The 27,931-nt window shown below is 45.2% G+C and overlaps 1 protein-coding gene across 2 annotated transcripts in view; it reads left to right on the forward strand.

Moving 5' to 3' along the window:
• LOC137422937 (allograft inflammatory factor 1) overlaps positions 1–27,931 on the forward strand; it is a 132,286-nt gene that overhangs the window by 58,443 nt on the left and 45,912 nt on the right. The window contains exons 1-2 of one of the 2 annotated variants that reach the window (XM_078774902.1): positions 12,680–12,912; positions 15,424–18,216. In XM_078774902.1, coding sequence (XP_078631028.1) covers positions 12,817–12,912; positions 15,424–16,272 — 945 coding nt within the window. In that variant the 5' untranslated portion in view covers positions 12,680–12,816 and the 3' untranslated portion in view covers positions 16,273–18,216. Of the gene's footprint in view, positions 1–12,679; positions 12,913–15,423; positions 18,217–27,931 lie in introns of those variants that run through there. The other variant, XM_078774903.1, reaches the window with a different exon arrangement.

Raw genomic sequence — 27,931 nt, forward strand, 5'->3', positions numbered from 1 at the left:
GGTATGAGTAAATGATTGTGATTGTGAGTTGTATTGAGATTGCACAGGTGTGCAACTGAACAGGTGTATGGAGCAGTGTATGAGGGAGTGATGGTGATGTGTGTTGTGTTGACCCAAATGGTCCAGGGAGGAAGGAGGGTGCAGGTGGCACCAGGTGTGATTGCACAGGTGTGCAACTACAGGAGGTATGGAGAATGGTTGTGTGGAATACATGGAGTGTGGAATATATGGAGTATGGAATGGATGGTCATGGAGTGAGTATGGTGGAAACTATGGAGTGGAGTGGATGGTGCGAAGGTGTGGATGGGGGAAAGGAGGATGGACCCCATCACGAATACCCAGGGAGGGTAGTTTAAGAGTTAGGTAGAGGGTATAGGTAGATTGTGGTTGGATATTGGCATCTGTGGTGCGTGTGGAAGAATGGAGTTTGGATGGGTGCATTAGTGTTGTGGAAATGGCTGGGCGTGTAGCCTGTTAGTATGTGTAGTTGATTGGGCACTCCACCACTGTGAGGATGTCGGCGAGGTGAGGCCGCAGGTGGGCTCTGGGAGCCGGTAGAGTTGTTGTGGATGGGGCCCGAGGATCCGGAGGACGGACCCGGGTAGCCTAGTGCCAGAGGGCACCGAGGGGTGACAGAGCCAGGAGGGGCCTTCCCCAGTTAGATCGGTTAGGGTGAGGAGCTAGGTAAGCTCGGGTGGCAACTACAGTGGTGGAGGTGTGCAGGTGGGTAGACCTGCTGGGAGAGCTACACGTCACAGCCCAGAAATTGTGCAAGGGCACCGGGAGATGAATCGGGGGAGTGAGACCCCAAATTGAGAAGCACCACAATTTGGTCAATGGGAATTGGTTTTTGGAACCCATAGTGTAAGTTGGCCAATGGATTGGCAGGGAAAGACCCCGGGTAGTGTAAAGTGTGTTAATGTCATTTAGAAGATAGTTAGGTTTGAAATCTCCTTGCACCATCTACATCCACTCACCTGGGATGACGTACCTCCACACCATGCCATGGTTGTTTTTATTATTTTATTGTGCAAATGTCTGGAATGTGAGACGCATCATGACGTGGGTGTGACATTGTGCTGTTGTTCCATCTCTCCCTCCTTATGAGGATTGATGATGAATTGGGTGATGGCAAATTTGGTTAGAGGGATTGTGAAGACGAATTTGGTGTAGGGGAAATATGGGGAAGACGAGACATTAGTGACGAATTTGTAATGTGTAGATTTTGTATATATGGGGTAAGGGCAAGGGTAGTGTAGGTCACATGTGGGGGGGCGTACGGTAGGGACGAGCTTTTCTCCGCTCCGTCTCCATATGCACCTCGCCTTGCATTGCCTTTATTGATGTGTACCCTTGTGACCTTACCCCTCACTCACCTGGCTTTCCCCCCCCCCCCCCCCCTTGTCTCCCACACGAGGACTGTGCACCACTGGGCGCCGAGGGGAGCGTGCGGGAGTCCGCCATTGTGCGCCCGAAACTCCCGGAACCAGCTGTCTGCATCGATGTACCACCTTATGGACCACATGTCTGTGGCTGAGCACCACTGATGGACCCCATGGGTTGGGGCATGGCCCCTCTGCTGGAACCGGCCATGAAGGCCCGAGATCTTGCTGGCGGACCTGGGTCACAGGGCACCTATGCCCCACAGGTGAACCACAATAGTCGGCCCTGTGGGCCATAAATAAATAAAAAACGGACACGTTGGTGCAAGTTTTATGTCCAAATAGGCCGCCAGCAAAGAAGATGACAACAACAGGAAGATAACAATAGCCAGCAGAGGGAGCCGAAGAGGAAGACCAGCACCAGGGTTTGTTGGGTTCATTTTTAAGAACTATGATGACTGTGCACCGATTGGTGCTTGAGGGTGCTTTGGTGCATCGTGGGTGCTTTCTGGTGCGTCGATGCAGGGCAAGCTGTCTCTCCCCCCCCCAAAAGAACAATCACAGGTCCTGGGTTGCGTTTTGTAAATACAAGTAACGTTAACTGTAAATAATGCTCCCCCATCGTTCATGTTGTAGTTTGAAGACAATTCCGCAATTCGGTTAGTTGTGGGCGTGAATCTGTTAGGCAGGGTGCAATGGAGCAGCGGGACATATTTATTTATGTTTTAAAACTGTCACACTCAGGGTCAGGTTAAATGTAGAGGGAACTACACCTACGTGCCACACTAAACGTAAAGGTAATAGGCCCGGGACGTGCCTAAGAGGAGGAGGGTGCAGTGTTGTGGATATGAGGATTGTGTTTTTTTATGGTATAAGTACATTGTAAAATATCACCCTCCGTCCTCCAGTTGTGTATAAAGGTCAAAGTGCGTCCCGTAGTTAGGTCATATACAATCACGTTTAGCCAATCATAGATTCCCTGCTTGTTGGTAGTTATTTCCTTATTCTATGTAGGTTAAGGCTGTGTCTTCCATTAATTGACACTCCATTGCACCGAATTCAAATAGATAGATCCCCTTTTATTCCCAAAGCCCCATTCCCAAAGCCTCGATTGCCAACTGCATTCGCCGCAGCTGCTGGGCGGTTTTCACCGCGACTCCATTAGCCACGAGGTGGGCTCGGAGAAGAAGGGGGAGGAGCCGCCGAATCCAGGGCGTGGCCCGCCCATCGTCATCAAAAGGGTGGAGCCAGCGAGCCCTGACCAGCCAACCAGGGCTGGGGAAGTACCATCACGGGCGTGGCGCGGGTTGATCTAAAAGCGCGTTATATAAGCGCGCGCGGAAGCCTTTGAGTTATGAGTGATGAGTTCTGGGTTCTGAGTACTAAGAGGTCCCAAGAAAGAGTTGCGCCAGAGACGGAGAGAGAGGAAGGGACCCCCACAAAGAGTTGCGCCAGTTAAGCAGAAGAGTCCACCAGAGTCAAAGGTGGTTGCGTCAAAGTTCTGAGTTCTAAGGAGCAGCTTTGGAGAGCGCACGGTGCACAGGAGGAGCTTCGCCGCGCAGTTTGGAACCGCGGCGGTTTTGGCGATCGCAGCTCGAATATTGACGGCGGCTGTCCGCTTCCAGCCCGACCGATCCCCGCTGAACCTTCCTCTCCCGCCAAGCCATCCACCTCCAGCGAGCCGTTCCTGCCTTCATTTCCCCATTCATGTGAGTCCGTCTTTGTTTGTTCTGTCCTGGGTATTAATTAAGACTGCATAGGTGAGGTAAGTTTCGCTGTGTCCTTCTGGTCCGTCGCTCTTTCTGCTTTATTTTATTATCCTTCCTTCTCCTTGGTTTCTTTTGATTGTAAATAGTAAATAAATCATATTCGTATTTCCTACCTCTTGTCTTCTTCTTCTTCACATCCGTCGTCTTTGTCTTTTCCAAATTGAATACCGGTGGCACGATTTGGCCAACGTTTGAGAATCGGGTTAGTCTTTGTTAACGGTTCGTGTTGCGGTTGCTAAACACCGCTCGGCAATCAAGTAACATCTTATCTGCGGTACGAACGGGGCTGTGCACCGGCCTTTCCGGAGGCCGCGGTGCAGCTTCAGGGACCACGTCGGTCAGCAATAATCGAGGGGACTAATCCCCCCTCAAAGGGGAACCATAGGCCGACGTTGGGTTCCGTAACAATATTCTGAAAAGATCTGGATATTGGGCCATCTCAGATTCAGAGATTTGATTTTTGCAAGATTTCGATTCGATTGGGATCGAACAGAACACCTTCTTCGTCTTCTGTACAGTGAAGTTGCCAGCCCTGAATTCTCTGGCTACATCTGGGTGCTTCATTGGGAGTGCAACCATGTCCCTCAGGTGAACAGGGACCCACCTGGCATAGTGTGTGTGGTCTAAGGCATGGAAGCATGGGACCAGTTCCGTCAGGGCATCAAGGTACATCGTGAATGAAGCCTGCCGCAGAAAACGCACGTAGACCAGTACCAACATCTCTAGTTCCAGCACAGTTGCCCAGTACTGAAAGTTGGGAATGTCTTCTCCTCTCTGGTGACACCAGTCTTCGAACTCAGGCAGGTCTTCTGCATCATCAGCATATGTCATACAGTGGCGTTCATACGCACGGTGTTGCAGGATGTGCAGTGCCGCTGCAGTGATTTGATGAGCTCGGGTGACGTGGGCAGCTCGCAGGAAGGAGAAGGCCGTCCCTGGCGTTGCAATCTCAGCTTGCAAATCTGCAAAATCTGCAAATCTTGCAAAAATCAAATCTCTGAATCTGAGATGGCCCAATATCCAGATCTTTTCATAATATGATAGTCTACTAGTGTGCCAAATTTGGTGCTTTCCTCACAAAATGTACAATTGTTATGCTATATTTAGCTTAGCTGCCGGACTAATCAGCTAACAGAGGATAGCACGGAAAGGAAAGAAGAGCTGACTGACAGAAGAAGAAGCCGACATAAGACTTATTCTTCAAGCATCTCATGCGGCCAGATCAGGTTATAAGGCAGTTATCATACACCAGAAGAGTACGTACTCATACTTTGTCTGATGTCATTTTTGATGTACTGTAGAGTTCTAAACCAGGCACCAGTGATGTCAATGAGCTTTGATTGAGGAAATTGATTCCATTCATCTTACTCCTTGTGCTGACTGTCTGCCCAAGCACTCTATCCGTTTGAACTATCAAACGAGTATCTGGAGGCTGAATTTAGTAAGCTGCCCTGATATCTCAACCACTATTGGATGTGGCTGGTATCAAGAGATGGTAAATGATGACTACAATCAATCAATGCAATACAAGGGATGTATGGTGACCATGCCAAAGGCTGTTCTAGAAATATACCGTTCATTTAACACCTTATCACGCGCATTCTTGAGAAACAAGGGCCTTGGTGGGGGTCTGCAAGCGGCAAATCTGATTGGTCGTGAATCTTGATGACGTAAAAATGCCATCATATTTTGTCCAATTACTGCTAAGCGAAAAGGTTTTAAAGTGCCAAACGGCGATTTGTGGGCTATACACAGTGTTCAAGTACTCGTATATAATTAAATTGAAATAAAATAAACATTTTAAAGGTTGTAGAAAAAACAAATATCAGAAGTTTATCGCAGTTGATGTGGTGTCTTTTGCACCACCTTGTTTAACACTTTCCCCCGCTCCCCCGCTCTGGCAGGGAAAATGGCCTTAAAATGCCTGTTCTTGTTGTTGTTGTTGTTGTATTTAACACTTCCCATTAGTTATTCGTGTCTGTTTGTGTCCTTTATGACGTTCCTAAAAACAGTAGGGTTCCTGTTTGGAATAATTTTCAATTTTGTTTGACTGCTAGACAGGCAGACAGAGTGAGAAAATTGCACCTGTGTCCGAAGGAAGCGGTTCAGTTTGGCATTTTAAATATGAAATAGGCAAAGACTATAAACGAACGAAACCATTGGAATTAGCCTTTAGAATTACACTTTAGAATTACCCTTTAGAATTACCCTTTAGAATTACCCTTTAGAATTACACTTTAGAACCCTTTAGAATTACCCTTTAGAATTACACTTTAGAACCCTTTAGAATTACCCTTTAGAATTACCCTTTAGAATTACCCTTTAGAATTACCCTTTAGAATTACACTTTAGAACCCTTTAGAATTACCCTTTAGAATTACCCTTTAGAATTACACTTTAGAACCCTTTAGAATTACCCTTTAGAATTACACTTTAGAACCCTTTAGAATTACACTTTAGAATTACACTTAGAACCTTCTGGAATTACACTTTAGAACCCTCTATAATTAAACACGATGGGTTAGAAAGGTTCTTCATTTTTGATGGACGGACGGACATAGCCAAAAATTTAAGGGGCTTTACCCTTTAAAAACGATCTCACTCCTCTCTGTACATGTGTCATTAGGACAAATCTGGAGCCAAAGTACTGTTATACAGCAGGTTCCTTTTTCCGATTCATGTTCAAAATATAACATGCAATTAAAATTCAGTTGTTCCTCGATCATAAACTGACCTGACGTTTGCAGACAGACAGACAAGTTCACTTGTCCCCAAAATTTCAGTTCTTGTCCTTTCTACCTCTCTCTTTACAACATGTAACTTTCCCTAATTCATTGACCTTTGTTCAGTGTTGTAAACATTCAAGACTTTCAGATTTGGCGACCACAGCGACTGGTTTTCCTTGTGCGATTGATCTGGTCCCAGTCATAACGGCCAGTCCTACTCATCCAAGCACCTTGCTCTCTCCCAGTAGCCATTTGGGAGCTTTCAAACCTGAGGCGGCTTTAAAAACTTCAATAAGGATTCGAAATTCACAGTGCAAAGCTCGGCGCCAAGGTCCTGATCCTCCCCATGTACAGACTTGGCATTTAATATGGATATTTTTTTTTTCTTGACCTGGGTTTACTTTCTTAACTCAGTATATCAATCTGGTGAGTTTCTTTTACACTTTGGTGATTTATTTGTTAAAAGAACCATGTCACTGATTGTCTGTCGCAGCAAGAAGTCAACAACAGGATTATATCACAGGTGGCGTGGCAAAATGTACGGACAGGTGCATTTGATGATTGGCTTCACAGTCAGGTATATAAGGGTTGTTGCGTTCTGTATTTGTGGAAAACAACTGCTGCACGTCTCCAAAAGTTATTGCCGCTTCCTCTGGAGACGGTCCGTCAACTCGACAATGCTGTTTGTCATGGAGTGGTGGCTTTACGAAATTACGGCATGAAACAGCGTGCTATTGCTCGGCAGTATGGCATCACTCAAGGTCAGGTGTCAGAGATCCTGAAACGAAATGCTCAGAGTCCCTACTCCAATACCGAGGCCAGGACGTCCCCGCAGAACCACAAGGAGGGATGATCGCCAGCTGCACCGGTTAGTCCGCAATGGCCGTACCAAGTCAGCTAATCGGCTTAGGGCTGAGTGGCAGCAACTGACAAATGTGCCTGTATCCAGAAGGCTAGTCAACCAACGACTGGTTCAAGCAGGCTATCGTGTCAGGGGTCCCCTGAGAAAGCCACGCCTGACCAGACAACACTGCCAGCGCCGATTGCAGTGGGCCAGAGAGCACCGTCAATGGCAGCCAGGACACTGGAATCACGTGATCTTCAGTGACGAGTCTAGATTTCTGGTCTATCGTCAAGATGGCCGCGTCCGAGTGCGCAGACAAGTGCATGAAGCCTACAACAAAGATTGTATAGTGCCAGGAGTCCAAGCTGGAGGTGGTGGGGTGACCGTTTGGGCTGCTTTTCATGCAGGGCAAAACTGACCTGGTTGTTCTGAATGGAAACCTGAACCAGTTCAAGTACAGGGCCATTCTGGAAGAAACATTGCTTGCATTTGCTCGTGCAGCCTTTCGAGGAAACTTTGTCTTCCAAGATGACAATGCACGGCCTCATCGTGTTCGCATGATCCAACACTTTCTTGCTGACCGTGGTGTAGAGCATATGGAGTGGCCTGCCATGTCCCCGGATATGAATCGGCTGGAAGGATGTATTAGACTTAGAGATACGCACACTCGTCTCTAAGTTGTCTGGCCTGGGTTTAAATCTCGGAACAGGTATAAACTGTGCAGGGTGATTCATTCATTCATTCATATGTCCAAAAACGTTTTTGTGTATGGGTCTGAAGCCCATAGCAGTCATTGCGGTGAAATTACTTATTTGCTCCTAGAATTACAATTATATATAGAGCAATGCAAAACAGGCTGATATATGAAATGAAGAATGAAGTAGGGCAACATGTCTCTGCCGATAAGGGTGGAGGGGAGAGATCAAGTGCACACCTCCAGGAAACTGATCAGATAACGAAGATTGTGGGTGTTATACAGGTGGCGGGTGGATGAGGGTGGCAGGTGGGGAGAGGGACATTCTGCTCCTCCATGTATATGTAAGCAGATTCTGAGAAAAAGAAAGAATGCGGGTATCGTTGTACCTGTTCCATTTCCCTTTTAGTCTCAGTTTATGGTGAAGGTTAAACTTTAACATTTTGTCAGGCGTAAGCAATGAGGAATCAAAAGGAAGTAACGAGGGATCAAGCTAATGCCATCCTTCCTTACGTTATATGTATAGTAATTCAGACTCTTATTTGACTAACGAGAGACTAGCTAACTAACTTTGACGAACTAATAAGGGTTATCATCAAACTTTCCAAGTGTGAGCAGTATCAGCCAAGGCCTCAGCATTGTCTGAAGACTAATACGGTAACACGCGCCTTGTAAGGTCTCTTTATTCACACCCTAACACGCACATGCTTCTTAGCTTTCTGTTTTAGTTCCTCCTCTTCCTTTAAAAAAAAAACCTTTTTTATTCAACACAATTTAATCACTAACTCATTCTGCTTGTCATTTCCTTCTTTCTCCCATTCTTTTTGTCTTTCATTCTCAATATCACCTGCACAGAGCTGTCTATCAAGGTCGTGTGGGAGAAAATTAATTAATTGCATACTTAATTTGTGTAAGTTAAGTGGATGAATTGTCAGCCGCCATTTTCCTCCCCAACTGCCGCACCCTCTTCAGCCTCCACTACCAACTCTTCCTGATGGTCCTGGGCCATTAATTCTACCTCCTCTATTACTCCCACCGGCATTTGGTCGCCTTGGCCAGCCATTGTACGAATTTAAATTTGTTTTAAACTAAATTTCGTGCGCTCGTAATTTTGAGTGCGTGAAGCGCACTCTAGGTCCAATTATCCCACTCCCGGACACCAATTTGTTGTGGATCTTGAGCCCGTTGACGTACAGAGGGGGGTTAAACCCTTTTCCCCATCGAGCTTCGAGTCCACGAGGCCGAGCCGCCACTCCCGTAGCGAGCGTGCGGAAGGGTATCTGGTCGATTCCCTAAGTACCTTCGATACACACGCCGCCACGAGAATGGGGACTGGACCTCGCACAAATCATGCTGATTGGATACGCCCGAGCGGTTTGCGTGTCACGTGACTTGTGCCGTTAATTCTTATTGAACACGATTGAGCGGTTCTATTCGTACAGTGCGAAGCCAATGGTGGAAAATGACATGAACGGCCAAATGGAAGGAAGAACACAGGTTTATTATACAATGATCAGGGTAAAGAGACACAGAGCAGATACTTAATCGGTCTTACTTAATCCCCGGACAAGGGCCCTTTCACTCACATGGGGAAAAGAAGGAAGGAAAAGTACGCGCTCCAAACGCGTCCTTGGCGCCGTTCGCTCCGGTCACCTCGCCAGGCGTGTCCCTCGAGGTGTTCGCGGCACGTGTGCAGGGAGCTCGTTGGCGTCTGTGGTCCCAGGAGGGATCGTCCTCGCAAGCGCCACCAACAGGCAGCAGAGCGCAGGGCACAGGGAGAGCTCGTGCTTTCTCTTTCGACACACCTCTCTACGACAGTGGGAGCTTAGCACAGAGGAGATCGTTCAGGGGCAGCGAGCAAGAGCGAGACCGTTCACAGAGCGAGTTTGTTCACACACCTCTTAGACAGAAGCTCTGACTGGGGCGGGGGGCCTGGGGCAGGGTCTTATAGCTCCTCCCAGAGTCCCACCAGAATATTCCAAGCCCCTCCCCCGGCTACCGTTGTTAGCCACTCCCCTTGAGCGTTCATTGGCTGCCTGCCGCTTACCGGCCACTCCCCTGCAGCTCCTCCTTCGGGCTTTCCAGACTTGTTCTAGGCCCTAGCACATGGCATTCTAGCCCAATTGAGGCCTACACTTACTGGCCTGCTCAACGCATACTAATACAGGAAAGGAGACTATACTTAACATTCAATAAGATTTAACTGAACGAAGCGAGGCTACATGTTGTGGTGCAACTAACTAAGAGGGGGTGTTATCTTTATTCTCACAACCGCAACAATATTCAGGGTGAGTCAAAAGTAGCGCCCGATTCCTTGAAAGGTAATTCATGGTTCAATTTGGTGCAACTTCAGTAACTTTCCAAACTCTCAGCAATAACCTGCAAAACAAAAATAAATAAGTTAAGAAAATTAATAATCTGCAAGACAATTATTAACAACATGACATCCCAGAAAGAATCTGACAGCCGAAAAAACAGAAATCGGGCGCAGGCGCTACTTATGTATGTTCAAGTCAAAAATTCAAAACTTTACATGGGATGTACTTACTTTTTCACGTGACTGTATATTTATATATATTTATATATATATATATATATATATATATATATATATATATATATATAATGGTATCTGTAATCTGGTTCTCCAACCTAATGAGCGGACAACATGACGTCATCGCCATGCACGTCCGCCTTGCCTGCAAAGTTCCAGAGGAACCATCTAGCAGTGCGTCATTACGGATTATGAATACAGATACTGTCACAAGTGCATGCAAAACTCACAGTTACCGACCTGGTTTCGCCCTTGTTGGGGCTTCATCAGGGCAACGCAGTGAGGCTTTCCATACACTTGTAACTCTGTGACCCTTTCGGTTTTTATATCAGTCACTATGCGACCTTCATATCATCAGTGGAGAACCTTCATATCATCAGGTAATTCATGGTTCAATTTGGTGCAACTTCAGTAACTTTCCAAACTCTCAGCAATAACCTGCAAAACAAAAATAAATAAGTTAAGAAAATTAATAATCTGCAAGACAATTATTAACAACATGACATCCCAGAAAGAATCTGACAGCCGAAAAAACAGAAATCGGGCGCAGGCGCTACTTATGTATGTTCAAGTCAAAAAGTCAAAACTTTACATGGGATGTACTTACTTTTTCACGTGACTGTATATATATATATATATATATATATATATATATATATATATATATATATATATATACAGGCTGAATATATATATATATATATATATATACAGGCTGAATATATATATATATATATATATATATATATATATATATATATATATATATATATATATATATATATATACAGTCATGTGAAAAAGTAAGTACACCCCATGTAAAGTTTTGACTTTTTCAACATATTTCAACATACAGCTATTTGATCTTCATTTCAACAATATTGATAGATAAAGGTGATATAATATAACAAATATCATGAAACAGTTACATTTTGTAGTCCATTGCATAATTTAAATAAATATAAATGCAAATTTCGCATGTGGAAAAAGTAAGTACACCCTTGGCTATAATAGGTGGTATTGCCCCCTTTGGCAGAAACAACCTCAAGTAGGCGTTTCTTATAACTGTCTACCAGTCTCTGACATCGACTGGGAGAAATTTTTGCCCACTCCTCCATGCAGAATTCTTTCAGCTGTGCGATGTTTGAGGGGTTTCTTGCATGCACAGCTCGTTTCAATTCCCCCCACAACATCTCGATGGGATTTAGATCCGGGCTTTGACTTGGCCATTCCAGAACCCTCCATTTCTTTCTTTTCAGCCATTCCTTGGTGGATTTACTGGTATGTTTCGGGTCATTATCATGTTGCAAGGTCCACCTTCGGTTGAGATTCAACTTGCCGACAGATGGCCTCACATCATCCTCAAGCACCCTCTGGTACAATGAAGAATTCATAGTGGATTCTATGATGGTGAGCTGCCCTGGCCCTGATGCAGCAAAGCTGCCCCAAACCATAATATTTCCACCACCATGCTTTACAGTTGGTATCAGGTTCTTGTGGTCAAATGCTGCCTTTGGTTTTCGCTAAGCATGTCTTCTGGTACTGTGGCCAAATAGCTCTACCTTTGACTCATCTGTCCAGAGCACATTGTCCAGAAGTGCTGGTCTTTGCCAAGGTGTTCATTGGCAAACTTTAGTCTTGCCCTGATGTTCTTTCTGGACAACAAAGGTTTCCTTCTGGCACACCTCCCATGTAGATCAAATTTGTGCAGCCTCTTTCTAATGGTAGACTCATGCACTTTGACATCAACAGTGGCAAGAGCTACCTGTAGGTCCCGTGATGACATTCTGGGGTTCTCAGAGATCTTCTTTCAGCATCTTGCGGTCTGCTCTCAGGCTGAACTTGCTGGGGCGGCCTGGCCTGAACAAGTTGACAGTTGTTTGGAATCTTCTCCACTTATAGATGATCTTCCGGACAGTCGAATGATTGATTTCAAATTGTTTGGAGATATTTTTATATCCCTTCCCAGACTCGTAGGCATCTATAACCTTCTTTCTGAATGCCTCAGAGAGCTCTTTTGATCTAGGCATGGTGACGCCATACACTTCAACAGCAAAGAGCAAACCAAACAATGTCTGAGGTTTAAATAAGACAGGTTCCTCCAAAATCCTCTCTCACAATGTTCTAATCATTTGCACCTGAGCTGGTGCACCTGATTCTAATTTTAGGTATTTGAAGTAGTGATAAATGTAGGGGTGTACTTACTTTTTCCACATGCGAAATTTGCATTTATGTTTATTTAAATTATACAATGGACTACAAAATGTAAATGTTTCATGATATTTGTTATATTATATCACCTTTATCTATTAATATTGTTGAAATGAAGATCAAATATCTGTATGTTGAAATATGTTGAAAAAGTCAAAACTTTACATGGGGTGTACTTACTTTTTCACATGACTGTATATATATATATATATATATATATATATATTCGTTGATGCTTGCCTATAATCATAAAGGTTCTATTTATGATGTCCCTATGTACATATTGCTTACAAGATGGAAGCATGCCCTACTCGTGTTTGTGTGTTTTTCACGTTCCCCTGTTAGATTTGGACAGGTTCTTGCTTGTTCGCTATTTCAATTGTGTCAGAGGACATGAACTTGCTAAAATATTACACTCGTAGGGCGTAAAGCCGTGTTTCAATAACATTTTTCTACTTACTCCCCCTTGAAGTATTCTTGGAAGTAAATATTGCCGATTTTGATCTTTTTCACAAATGTTCTGGCAGCTATTTTGGTCGGTAGCATGGTGCAATCAACGTCAGTGTAGTAGGCGGGGTAACGTTGTATTTAGGTTTGTTCGGATCCTCGGTTGCCAAGTTGCTCCTTTACATTTTTATGAGAAGTTTTCATACAAGTGTTGAATTGTGTGGCATTATTATATCTCTCTCATTGTCCTGCAGAACACCTTTCATCCATACAAGGCCAGAAAAGGTACGATGGTGAATTTGTATGTGAGGTGATAATGTAATTGGAGACTTTTATGTTATTATGGTTGTTTTTTCGTATTCTAACATTTTGAATGCTGAGCGTAAAGCAAGGAAGCAGTACGTAACATTTTAACAATCTTTGGTATCACTCAGTGGCGATTCAAACCGCCAAACTACCAGACTCAGAGCGGACACTCTCGGCATTACGCCACTGACGTTGGTGATGGTTGTTTCACTCTATTCGATCATGGCACAACGCTCAGACATTGATAGTGATCTATGAAGTAGATCAGGTGAAGATGAATAGGAGGGGTTTCATGAAGAAAAAAAATATGTTGAGTAAAAAAAGTGGAAAAACGTTTTCAGGGGAGTTGGGAAGGAGTGGGACAGGTGGAGGTGTCGGACGAGTGATGTATGATTCAAGGGGTAATGTTGGGGCAATAAATACCTCCGCCATTTTGCCTTGTCCTGTAAGTAGATGACCAATTAATTAATCTTCTTTCCTGGAAGTTCTAGCAGTGTCCATGTGTTTTATACCTCTCCATTTGTTTTATACCTCTCCATTTTATACCTTGAGTGATGGGGCTAAAACCAACATATAGCAGTATATCTCAAAAAGTTATGGACGGATTTGGACGAAACTTGGTGGACAGGTTGTGTGTGTGACAAAGAAGAATCGATTCAATTTTGGTGAAGATCCGGATCCGGATCCAGCTAGTAGAATTTTTAAAGTGATTCTTCACCATTGAGTGATATGGCCAACCAGTCGGAGGTATGCTCTCTACTGAGTGCTATTTTTGTTTAGGACTGTGCCACATGTAATTGGAAAGATTTTTACACAAATTTGAGCACAAATCCAAACAGCAATTGCATTCAGTAAAATACAATACATGACCGAACATCGAACATCTCATTCCAAAATCCTGGGCATTAATATGGAGTTGGTCAGCCCCTTTGCTGCCACAACAGCCTCCACTCTTCTGGGAAGGCTTTCCACTAGATTTCCACTTTCCACTTGCAACATTGCTGCGGGGATTTGCTTCCATTCAGCCACAAGAGCATTAGTGATGTTGGGCGATTAGGCCTGGCTCGCAGTCGGCGTTCCAATGCATCCCAAAGGTGTGCGATGGGGTTGAGGTCAGGGCTCTGTGCAGGCCAGTCAAGTTCTTCCACACCGATCTCGACAAACCATTTCTATATGGACCTCACTTTGTGCATGGGGGCATTGTCATGCTGAAACAGGAAAGGGCCTTCCCCAAACTGTTGCCACAAAGTTGGAAGCAAACAATCGTCTCGAATGTCATTGTATGCTGTAGTGTTACATTTTCCCTTCACTGGAACTAAGGGGCCCAGCCCGAGCCATGAAAAACAGCTCCAGACCATTATTCTTCCTCCACCAAACTTTACAGTTGGCATTATGCATTCGGGCAGGTAGCGTTCTCCTGGCATCCGCTAAATCCAGATTCATCTGTGGGACTGCCAGATGGTGAAGCGTGATTCATCACTCCAGAGAACACGTTTCCACTGTTCCAGAGTCCAATGGTGGTGAGCTTTACAGCCCTCCAGCTGATGCTTGGCATTGCGCATGGTGATCTTTGGCTTGTGTGCGGTTGCTCGGCCATGAAAATCCATTTCATGAAGCTCCCGACGAACAGTTGTTGTGCTGACGTTGCTTCCAGAGGCAGTTTGGAACTCGGTAGTGAGTGTTGCAACCGAGGACAGATTATTTTTACGCGCTACGTGCTTGAGCACTCGACGGTCCCATTCTGTGAGCTTGTGTGGCCTACCACTTCGTGGCTGAGCTGTTGTTGCTCCTAGACGTTTCCACTTCACACTAACAGCACTTACAGTTGTCCGGGGCAGCTCTAGCAGGGCAGAAATTTGACGAACTGACTTGTTGGAAAGGTGGCATTCTATGACGGTGCCACATTGAAAGTCACTGAGCTCTTCAGTACGGCCCATTCTTCTGCCAATGTTTGTCTATGGAGATTGCATGGCTGTTTGCTTGATTATATATACCTGTCAGCAATAAGTGTGGCTGAAACAGCCGAATCCACTAATTATAAGAGGTGTCCGCATACTTTTGGTCATGTAGTGTATGTAGTAAGTCTCCTCTTGCAGAACTTTATGGAGATGATTATGACTTGAAACCTCTCCCTGAGGATAAATGGCACATGCCCTTTTTGTTTTGCTTTCTGCTGAGATGGCCATCACCATGATATTACCTACTCCAGCCATTTAATAATTACGTAAGACTCTGCGTTTAAGGAGATTGTCATCTTTTCAGATGGGTCTAGACTCAAACCCAGGCAGATTGATAGCTCAAAGGTGAGTGCATAACTCTCGTTTACATACCTCTTGATTCTGGATGATCCTGACAACCATTAAACCATCCTAAGGATTAATAAATCTTCAAAATTTGTATGAATTCTCGAAAGGTTGAGAAGTAATGAAATTTATTTTGAACTTTAAAATAAAATGTCGTTTTTAATGCTTGTAAACCTGTTTTTTTCAGAACTTGGCAATGGGTACATCACAGAGTCATTGTGTTGACAACACAGATAAAGCAGAGTTTACAAACCCCGACTGGATGGCAAGCATTTCGGATGAAAAATCTATCGCTGAGATCTCCCTGCCAGGAACCCATAACACAATGTCTTTTTATGGAGGACCTGCAGTCCAGTGCCAGTCCTGGTCTCTCAAACAACAACTCGAAGCTGGTGTTCGATTCTTGGATATCCGAGCACGGCACTACACCAACGATTTGCCGATACATCACGAATATTATTACCAGCATGCGACCTTCAGGAATGTGTTGCAAGAGACCATGGATTTTTTGAAGAGACACCCAAGAGAGGTGATGATCATGAGGCTCCGAGAGGAATACACTTCAGAGAGAAACACTGAAACTATGCATGACACAGTCACTCGGTATTTGCAATTGTTTGCGCAGAGGGACCGGGTGTGGCAGGGCCTTAGGGTTCCCACTGTTGGAGAGGCCCGAGGAAAACTCATCATCCTGAAAAATTTTAACAGCAGTAAACGACTCGGAATCCCATACAGAGCGACGGACATCATCTCAATTTCTGATGACTATCACATCCCAACTGTTTTTAATATCTCAACAAAATGGGACGGAGTCCAGAAGCACTTGAAGGCTGCTATCGATGGTGACAAGCAGAAGATATACCTGACGTACACATCAGGATCAGGGGGGCTGTTTCCCATTACTATAACGAGCCACATAAACCCGAGACTTTACGACTTCCTGGACAAAATGAATGGACAAAAACAACGTCTGGGTATTATTGCCATGGATTTTCCTTCTGCACGGGTTATCAGAATGATCATAGGTTTTAACTGATTACCTCTGCCATCGAAGGCAGACGAAGGTTATGATTGCACCCCTGTCTGTCTGTTTGTTTGTTTGTCTGTGAGCATATCTCAAAAAATTATGGACAGACCTTTCACAGGCCTTAAAACGATCATTCATTCATTCATTCATTCACAGAACGTTTTGATCACATCTCGTACATTCGTGACTGTGTCAAGTCAGGTCAGTCTCTTGACTGCAACTGGTAACATGTAATCCATTGCTACCTGCCACATGGTCGGGTAGTCGGCGACTAAACCGACTCGTCTCACTGAGCCAACTATAGTTTGAGTGAGAAACACCCATCCGGTTTGACCGATTTTTTTTAGGTAGTAGGTTGAAAACAGCAACCGCCCAGGGTAGTACTACCGTTCTGACTTAGGAGTAATAAACTGGTGCCCGGAACCATCTTACACACTCTGTGTCAGGATTGCTGGCCTTTCTTTCTGTCTCACTCAAGCTACTGTATATCTACCGGGCTACCTTCAATATCTCTTTCTCACAAACAAACATCATAAACTTTTCATCATACACTTTTCTTATTCATTTTTACTCCTCATCTTTACATTCTCTCTCTTTTTATTTCTCTTTTATGCAGTTCTTTTATTTAAGGCCTGGCGTAGACGAGGACTATGTAGTCCATAACTGGAGCAACAACAACAACAACATGCATTTTAAGGCCATTTTCCCTGCAAGAGCAGGGGGTTAGCCTTACGGTCCCCATGACAATCTTCTCCATTTTGCCCTATTTTCTGCATCTCCCCTTGTTAACCACCTTGCCCGCATTTCTTCTTCCACCATCTTTAGCCAAATCTTTCTCAGTCTTCCCCGTCCTCTACTTCCTTCTACATTCATTTCCATCACTCTTCTCAACCAGTCACTTTCATCCTTCCTCAACACATGACCAAACCATCTCAACCTGTTCCTCGTCACAGCATCAATCACAGGCTCTATTCCCATCATCTTTCGCAATTCATCATTTGTCTTCCTCTCTCTCAACGATATTCCGCACATCCACCAAACCATTCGCATTTCCACCCTTTCCAGCCTTCGTTGCTGCTCTACGTTCATTACCCATGTCTCGCTCCCATAAATCATAACACTTCTCACACATGCAGCATACACCTTTCCCTTCAGCTTCAACGACACTCCCCTCCTCGTCAGCACGTCACTCAGTTCCGTAACTGGAGCCTTCAGCATAAAAAAAAATTCGGAGGAAATTTGGGGAAGAGATTTTGTACGTGACAAGGACAAATTGATTAGATTTTGGTGAAGATCTGGATCCAGATCCGGCCCATCAGTGGGATGTGAAATGTACAACATGGCGGGGCTATGCGCTTCACCGTGTGTAGTTCTCGTTTTGTTTTTGCCTCTGTCAGGTTTTCTTTTGTTGGACCATCCTAAAGAAAACACCTTCCAAGAAAATGGTGACCACCTGCCCAGGTTTCTCTACTTATGGGCAAAATGATTCTCGAGAAACATTGCATTTCTATCCATGGTGTTGAAAGTCATTGACTGACATTTACAAACATTTATCATTTCACGAGGTACTTTGTCTTAAAAAAGTTGCATTTCCTGAAATCCTTTTCACATTTTCCATAACATGTGGTTGTCCTGGACTTCACAATTACTGTATTTTACACTTTTTTAAACTCGGGTTTGTGTGAGGTCAATTGGAATCAGTTACGGGTCTGAGCTTGGTGAAAACTTTTATTGGCTTTTTGGGGGGGTTTTTGTTTTCTTGTTTGTTGATTATTGTTATTCATTCTCTGATTTATTGCTTTTTTATTGATTCATCATTTTAGATTTCTGTTTTTTGTTGGTCTGATTTGGTTTGACTTTTGTTTTGATTTCCTGTTTCTGCCTTGTTTTGATTCGGTATTGATTTGGCTTTTTACTTCCTTATAATTAAAAAAGGCTTCGGCCATAAAACTCGCTGGAAGACTTTTTGAATTTGTAACGTGTTTGTTTATTTTACACAAGCAAAGGTACCTGGTGTTGCCTAGCAACACGTAGTCGCTTCCTGACGGGAATATGCAGAGAGGGGGGGAGGAGAGGGAAGAGGGTCATGGAGGGTGGGAAGGCGGGGAGGGGGGAAGAAAGTGGGAGGGGAGGAGAAGAAAAGGGGAAGGAAAAGGGGAAGAAGTGGAGGGGGAGGTGAGGATGAGACAGAGACGGGGGAGGAGAGAGAGGTTGGTGGAAAGCAATAGGTTGGCGCTTCACCAAACTCTGTTATATACCGCTGTGAGTACTCGAGGACCAAGCTTGGGGTTATTATAATCTAAATCCAAAACTATCCCAATGCAACCCTAACCCTCGATTGAAACCCATACCTCTAACCCCATAAATCATTTTTTGCAGTTGATATATACAGTGCCCTCCGTAAGTATTGGAAATGTTGTTCTCGTCCTCTTCCCTTTATAAGGGCTGAGGTCCGATGGCACCAAGATTCTGCCCTGCTTTGACCACAAGACTCCTCCACTCCTCTCTGTCTACCTCTTTTCCTCCAACCTTGTTCCCTCAACTTCTCCGCTCTCTTTGCCATTCTCTCTTTTTTTTTTTGTATACTGAATCAAGGCTCGTGAAAGAGCTAACATTTATTTCACAAACAAATCAACCAGACAAACAAAATATACAAAAAGAGGGAGCGGAAGACAAGATGGGGAGAGAAGGGGAAGCACACAACCACAACATTTGAGAGCAGGGAGAAGTGTGGGAGGGAGAGGGCTTGGGGGCAGGAGGCGTGGGAAGGGGAGGGGGGGGGGGGGGGGGGAGAGGTATAAAACACAAGGGGACCGAAATTCCCCCATATGCACAAAATGTCCAACTCATCTCAGCCGGAATTTCACCAATCTCCCCATCAAGCTTTTCTTCACACCAATCTCCTCTCTCAGTTCATCCATTCTCCTCCTAGCCACCCTCTTCACTCCCACAATCCACCTGGCCCAGTTATTCTTGCAAACCTGCAGCCTTTGTTTTTGTCTCGGTCAGTGCCACCGTCTCCAGACCGTAAAGGTAGGCCGGCATTACACAATACATCAGAACCTTCTCTGTCAATCTCCTTGAAATCTTTCTGTCTGCCATTACATCCTCCTCCACACATTCGCACCCTCCTGATTCCTTCTCTGCACCTCTGCTTCTGACTTACCATCCCAGTTCACTGTTCCACCCAGATACTCATACCTATTTCCCACTCTCCACCACAACTGCAAGATCATTCGCATGCAATATCCTCCCCAGAGTATCTTTCATGTTTACGTTCCTACTTACCAACTCCATAACCATGATAAACAGGAGTGGGTTTAGAGTGCGCCCCTGCCTCAAACCGATGTTCACACTGAACTCGTCCGACATCCCAGGACCAACTAAAACTCTTCCCTTCATTCCCTCGTACATCCCTTCTGCAACATAATTTCTGCTTCCGGCACTCCCATCCATCTCAGTGCTGCCATTAGCATCTCTTTCGGGACAGTGTCATAGGCCATCTCCAGATCCACAAATCCCAATGCCATTTCACCTTGCACCTCCAACCTCTATATAGCACGATATTTCAAAAAGTTTTGGATGACCTACGACAAAACTTGGTGGATGAGTTGGGTAGATGACAAGAACAAGCCGATGAGTTTTGGTCAAGATCCGAATCCAGATCCGACCTATCAATGGGATACAAAACAAACTGTTCAGCCTGGCGGATGTACGTACTGAAGTGCATTTCTAGTTTAACATTGAAACCAATGGGGGAGTGGAGGGAGGGAGGTGAGGAGGGTGTAACAGGGGATGAGGTTTCCTTCATAAACATTATAGTTCACCAATAAATGCTTGCTTAATAAAATAATGACATATCATTTGTTATCTGTTTAAAGATCATTTCATAATAAATAACCACTTCCTAACCTAAAGGACCTGCCCCTGGGGTCAGCAGCTGAATGGGCCTCACACAACACCTGAGGTCAGCTCCCTAATGGACCTCGCATGAGCCCCAGGGTCAGCATCTGAATGAGCCCCACACCCCACCTGGGGGCAGTGCCAGAATCGACCTTGCACACAACCTGGACTCAGCAACAATATGTGCCTCACATACCCCTGGGCTCTGCACCTGCTTGGACCTCTCACATTTCCTGTGGATTAGTGTGCGCCTGGACCTCGCATGTCTCCCCCCCCCCCCTATGGGGTCAGGGTCAGCACCCAGTTACAACTCACATATCCCCAGTGTCAACGCGGAATCGGCCTCACATTCCCTCTTCCCTCCCCCCCTCCGCTGGTGTCACCGCCTGAATGGGCCTCACATGCTTCACAGGGACAGCTCATAAATGGACCCCACACGCCTCCTGGAGTCAGCACCTGAATGGGTCTTGTACACCCCCGAGGTCAGTGCTTGAGTGGCCCTTGCATTCCCCCAGGGTCAGTGCCTGATTGGACTTCCCTCCCACCCTCCCGCCTCATTGGCAGAACCTGGATGGACCTCAATTGCCCTTGGAGTCAGCAACTGAATGGACTTCACATTCCCCCTGGAGTCAGCGGCAGCGCCTGCCTGGACCTTGCGCGCGCACGCACACACACACACACACACACACGCACACACACACACACACACACACACACACACACACGCACACACACACACACACACACACACACGCATGCGCGCACACACGCACACACACACACATACACACACACGGACATGCACGCACACACACACACATACACGCACACACACACACACGCATGCGCACACACACGCATACACGCACACACACACGCATGCGCACACACACACACACGCATACACGCACACATACACACACATACACGCACACACACACACACGCACGCACACACACACACACACACACATGCACGCACACACACACACACACAATTGCACAAACACCATCTCCCACTGCATGGTGTACACTGTACAGGCTAAAAAAACAAACAAATAAAGCTGAATGCACTAAATGAGTTGTATGAACTTCCTCCTATTTCTGCTTTTGACCCCGTGTTGATTGCATTGTCTTGTGACATGCTCTGTAATCGCGCAGGAGGAAATGGGGAAGGAAAAAACCCATGCTACTAACACTGACAAAAGGAAAACAAGATCCCTTTTGTCATAATCAAGTGTGGTGGCTTATCTGAATGTTTACCAACATGTTTGTTTCTTTGTTGTGGCCTAATTGTGTATGAACAGAAAACAATGTGCAAATGAGGAAGTCGTTTATCACAGGAATAGACTTCCCAGGTCTAAACCCATATTTGCAACTTCTAAAATCATAAAGAAATCCCATTTATCTATCTATAATTCCAGTAATCTCTGTTTGTTTGTACGTTTGTTTGTCTGTGACCGCTGTTTCTCGACAACCACGGGTCCGATATACTTTTAACTTGCCAGGTATATTGCTGGGGACCCGAGGATGTGCCTTTTCAAGGTTTCATATTAATCGGACAATTACTTACCGAGCTATGTCCAAAAAACGATTCAACCAATCAGAGAGCAGCGAACGATCGCGTGTGCCGAACGTGGCGGACACACTCTGCCTCGGATGGCACATTTGAGAGCGTATTCATTTATTTCACGTTTGCAAACTATGTTGGCGCTATGTTGGCGTTAAACTATGTTTTAAAACTAATAAAAACCCCGGGGGGATTGTCACTGTACTCGCAAGCCGTTCGCCGTTCGCTTTGGCGTTGCGAATGGACCAAAACATTTCATGCACCAAACCATTTCATGTAAAGCGTTCGCCGTTCGCTTTGGCGTTGCGAATGGACCAAAACATTTCATGGACCAAACCATTTCATGTAAATAGAGGGGGGGATATAATTTTAGATATAGATATAGTACGGGCATGCCCTAGTATATAAAAACTGGGGAATTCGGATATGTACATGTGTTGTTGTTGTTGTTGTTGTTTTCTTCCTTTTATAACGGGTGAGGTCTAATAGCACCAAGCTCTTGCCCTGCCTTGACCACGGTGGTCCTCGACTCCCCTCTGTCCTCAGCAAACTCTCTCCACTCTCCAACCACCCCGACCTTCCTGATATCCCTCGTCGCACAATCCTCCCATCTCAACCGCGGTCTACCTCTTCCTCCTACCTTGCTCCCTCAACCTATCCACTCCATTTGCCATTCTCTCTTCCCCCCCATCCGTACCAAATGTCCAGCCCATCTCAGCCAGCATTTCACCAATGTCCCCGTCAAGCTCACCTGCACACCATTCTCCTTCCATCCGCTCCCGCAATCCTCCTGACCCAGTTGTTCTTGACAACCTGCAGCCTCTGTTGTTGTCTCACTCTCAGTGCCACCGTCTCCAGACCGTAAAGGTAGGCCGGCGTTACGCACGACATCAGAACCTTTACTTTCAATTTCCTTGAAATATTTGTCCGCCATTACTCCCTCTACCCTCCTCCACGCATTCACACCCACCTGAATCCTCCTCCGGGTGCTGACTCCAAATTCTGCCCCGGACTTACCATCCCCGATCATTGTTTCACCCAGATACTCAAACCTATTTCCTTGTCTGATCTCCTTCCCCTCTAACCGGATATTAATGATGGCTGCTATATTGGATGTATGCAAATGATCCTGTTTGTGACCTGACCTGACTTGTTACATTATCCTGACCAGTTGAGCCAGTGTCGTCCTCATGTATAAATCATTGGCCCTTAAAGTGTATTTGTGCAAAGGTTCACACCACCACAAAGTGAACGCTTCCCTTGAATTTCATAGCTTAGCTGTTGTACTGGAGACTTGGATTTCATTTTTTTGCCCACCAACCTATCTGCGACGTGAGAGATTTTGGACTTCTTTACAAGATTGAGGCTCATGGATCAACAATGCATGGAACAGAAGGTAGAAACTGGTTTCTTAGAAGGTAAAAGGTAGAAGGTAGAAAGTAGAAATTTCCTCTCAACAGTTTCAAATGGAGTGCTTGCTTGAGTGCTTAAGCCACTTGGTGAGCACTCCACAAGAAACTTGGTAACTGAACATACCCCATTACCCCAGGCTTTTAACCTGCAAGTAAGAGGGTTGGATAAAATGTGGGTGGTTCATGACATGAGTGAACAAATTGTTAGGCTGACCTGAACAAGTCATGCTCCAGAAAAGTTCATTTTCACTGCAGCCTCTGTTGCAGCTCAATGGAATACTGCTGACCTGCACTCCCCAGGTCAGCACCCTACGAGGTGGGTGCTGACCTGCAGTAGCTCTAGAAAAGTTCACATAAAGGGGTGCCCCACAACTGGCAAATAAAATACATTTACTTGTTCATGCAGCTGTATGAATCAAATTGGCGCCCCTTTATATGAATTGGCACCCCCTTTTTTAGGAGGAACCAAGTGATGCTCTTTTCTAGAGCATTACTTGGTTCCTCCTAAGACCACAAGGGTAGTCCAGCATGCACACGAGATTTTTTGAATGTCCCTTATTTTCTATTGTTTGGAATTTTCTGAAGCCATTGAATAACCCTTCTTTTCTATACTTGGCCACATGGCACATACCCTATAAAGGGGCCTTCTCTATGCCCCTGGCATTTCCCCCAAGAATGACCTCAGTGTTTCCACCCGCCTCGCCTTTAGCTCACACAAGCAAAGCGCCCGGCCGTGCTGCCTTCACAGTGCTTGCCCTGGCTCATGCCTTAGTTTCAGCCATTTGTCCTGCCTCGCAGTACATACCGGACCAGCACCTGCTATGCGACCATGATGTGTTCATCTTGGTGTATTTGCACAATCTGATGTTCCTCTTCCGTCTTGCCAATCCTATGTCCACAGTAGGGCATCCATGCCCAAAATGACTTGACTCACCTTCTTGACTCACCTTCACCCACCTCATAGCTGTCTAGCCTGGATTCAAATCTCAAGCCAGCTATAAACGATCATCCTGGTGTTTTACAGTCGGAGTGATTCATCAATGTGTGAGCTGTCCCTTGGATGGACGTGTCTGCCGGAATTAGTTGGTGGACTTTAAAGATCTCATGGTGTCCTTCACAAAGAGTAGTTGAGCTATCGCCGGTACCCTAAACAAATTACAAATTCCTGCCCTGACCTACAGGGGGCACTGCAGCCGAGGCACGGCTGCATCCTCAGCCAATGATGCTACCCCGCAGCCTTGTATTGCATAGGAAATAAGATGGGAATCAAATTAATGCTGACGTTTCAGGCATTAGCCTTTGGTCAGAACAGGGTGTTCTCCCTTCATTTGTCCTCTCTTGCTCGGATAAAGGGCTAACGTCCGAAACATCAACGCCCGTTACTTGGCTTCCCACTGCGATTATCACACCATTGTTGACCTTCAGATCTGATTTCAGACATGGAGACGGAGCATCGTCTGCTGTGAAAAGGATGGCTGTTTTACGGACCCGGTGGAGTTTGTTTTGCATGCATAGTCGAGGCTCATGGAAGAGTTAGGACGGTGAATGGATCAGGACATAACAGACAAAAACAGGACGCATACCACGCATGTATGGGGTGGGCAAGATGGACACAGAAGGAAACTCCAAGGAGGGAAAACTGGGAAATTAGAACGAAGAGGGATTTGGGTGGGGTTAACGAGGGCAGAAAAGATCAAGGTTTTGAATTGGGGATGATCTGAGATGGTGGTGAACAGCTGTCTTGAAGACCTAAAGGGAAGGATGAGATTGAAGAGGATGTGGAAGTTGATTCCATCGGTGGGTAAAAAAAAGGAATAAATAAATGGACGTGAGCAGTTGAAACATTAGTTCCAGTTGAAACATTTAGAAACATTAGTTGTGTTTATAAAGTTTTTGTTTTCTTTCGGCTCTTGTCTGTTACTATCTTCAAGAGGTGGATCTGTGTTCTGTACAAAAAGAGAAATGCATATTAGTATCACGAATAAAAGTACCCGTCCCCAGTGACGGGAAAAGTTTAATTAATCCATCAATTTAAATTGTTTCATGGACATTAAAAATGTTAACTGTGTTGCACTCTCGGTTTCACTCAGGGCCAAAGCTCTGAGCTACTTCTACCGCCCACCGCAAAAAGGTGGTGCAACATCAGGTGGCGGAGATTAAATTTGTGTAAAAAGAGGGTAAACTATCCTGCTTGCGAAATAAAATTTGTCATCAAAATGGGGGTGCCGGGGTTATAGCTGCGCCATGACTGTTCTCCCGTTATTTCAAAAGTTAATGTTGAGCTTTTGAAACGCAGCGTGGGAAGTGGCCGGCATAAACGGGAGACAGACGAACGCACGCACAGACAGACACCATGGTTTGCAATACATAATAGAAGACTTCCCTTCCAAGGAACTTCAACACAGAAAGAGACCACTCGGCCACACAATGGTAGCCAACATATGACAGTTTTTTGTATACAGGGTCGAGGCTCGTGAAAAAGCTAGAACATTAAATGAATCAGGATGCAACAGCGCAGACAAAAGGAGAGGTGGGCACCAACAGTGGAGTTTGAGGACAAAATAGAGGGAGACTTGGCCAAACAATGGGTGTGGGAGGAATGGGGTGGATAAAATGGATACAGAAGGAAACTTATCCCCCTCCTCCCCCCTCCCCCCCCCCCCCCCACTCCACTCCCCTCACTCTCCCTCCCAACTTACCTCTCTCTCTCCGTGCTCTATCCCTTTGAGTGGATGCTCTAGCCTAGCTCTTAACAAATGACGTCATCGTGTCACTGACAATAACGCTTATTTTGGACCTTGAGCTTTGAAGTTTATTATTAAATGTTATTTTTTGATGACAATGCTAAATGGAGGTTTTTCTTTAATTAAATGATTAACACCATACCTTTGTTCAAAGACTATCAGTATAGGCTGCTGTTATTAACAACACTGACATGGCTTGTTCAACTTTGTAATAATCCTCATAATCTGTCACAGTGGGTGCATGCCACAGAACCAGCTTCCTGAGAAAGGGTTACATTGAGTGGTTTGCCATTGCCTTCCCAGCAGTAGTTCGGACAGGAATTTGTGATTTGTTCAGGGTGCAGCCGATAGGTCGCCCACTCTTCATGAAGGACACTCTGGGAATCTTTAACGTCCACGAACAAATGTCGGTAGATGGAATGCCCCGTTTAACGTCCATCAGAGGGACTGCCCATACATTAATGATTCACCCAGTCTGTGAAACACTGGGATGAGAGCTTATAACTGGCCTGGGATATGAACCCAGGCGAGACACCTTAGAGGCGAGTGTGCGTACCTCGACGCCATCCTGTCAGCCCAGGTCATCTCTTAATGCACTGTTAATAGTGAAACTGCAATTCCATGCTGTATTTATATGCTTAAAATGTATCGCATTTGGTATAATGCATTTTTCTTGGTTTTATGTTGAGCTTTGCCCGTGTGCTGAGCTTTTCAAACGTAGTGCGGGAAGTGGCCGCCGGAAACGGGAAACAGATGAATGTGTGAAAATACAAACACAGGGACAGACACCACACTTTGAATTATATAATAGATATGTCCATGTAGGCTTCTTTCCAGTGGAATAAATAGGGTAAAATAAATATGTGGGGTGAATGAGACACACTGACCACCCTGTACACCAGAAAGTACAATGTTTCCTCTGTATATACCGTACTCATTTATTATATCCAATTAATTCTTCTTTACAATAATGTCCTGACAATTTACTGTTTGCATTTATTATTTTATTTTTTATTATTTACTGAGACCTTAATTATGTCAGCCCTAACATGGTGACGTCACTTGAGAATGTGTTGCATGTACATCTACACAGGGAATCTGTTTATTTTGATTTTTTTTATTTTATACAATATCGAGTCTCGCGTAAGAGCTAACATTAATCACAAAAAGACAAACCGACACCTAAAACATAAGATAAAGGGAGCGGGAGACAAGATGTGGAGAGAGAGGGAAGCACACAAGTACAACATTTGAGAGCAGGGACATCGGGAGATCTGTGGGACGGAGAGCGTTTGGGGGGAGGAGGTGCGGGAAGGGGGCGGGGGTGGGATAGGTTAAAAAAAAACACATGGACACTGCTAGGACTTCCAGGAAAGAAGTCGGTATTTCAAAAAAGTGGATCTGGAGTGAATTAACGGGGCTAGAAAAGATCAAGGTTTTGAATGGGGGAAGATAGATGCTGGTGAATAGTTGTTTTGAAGACCTGGAGGGAGGAGGGGAATTGAAGAGAGCAAGGGAGTGTGTTCCAGAGGCGGGAGAAAAGAGGAATGGAGTGAAGGTGAGCAGAGAGTCTTGATTTTGGTAGTTTTACCATAAGAGGGTTGCTGGCAGATCTTGTGCGACCTGTAGGAATATTTGGTCGACAGAGCCCAGAGAGAGCTGGGGGGGCAAGGCCGGAGAGGAGTCGGTAGAAGGCAGAAAGATTCTTCCCACATCGACTTGTAATGTAATAACGTCCGTCTTGCGATATTTAAGTTATGATTAAATGTTTTGGAAATAGCTCTTCATTTCTGATGAAGCGAGAATGGCACCTGGTAGAGAGCACGTACCTCGACGAGGCTCATGGGTCAAAATCGAATCGGTCCGTCCTTGTCACACACCCAAACTCTCCACCAGGTTTCGTCCGAATCCGGCATATGTGAGCCAATCGATTGGTTTGGACGCGAATGGACATTACAAACTCACCTCCCATCAGAACTAGAAATTCGAACTCATCAGGACCATGAGTTCTTCAAGCCACCTGTATGAGGACGTCATGTG

Source organism: Myxine glutinosa, chromosome 3 (genome assembly GCF_964187855.1).
Source record: "Myxine glutinosa chromosome 3, kmMyxGlut1.1, whole genome shotgun sequence".
Classification (NCBI taxonomy): domain Eukaryota; kingdom Metazoa; phylum Chordata; class Myxini; order Myxiniformes; family Myxinidae; genus Myxine; species Myxine glutinosa.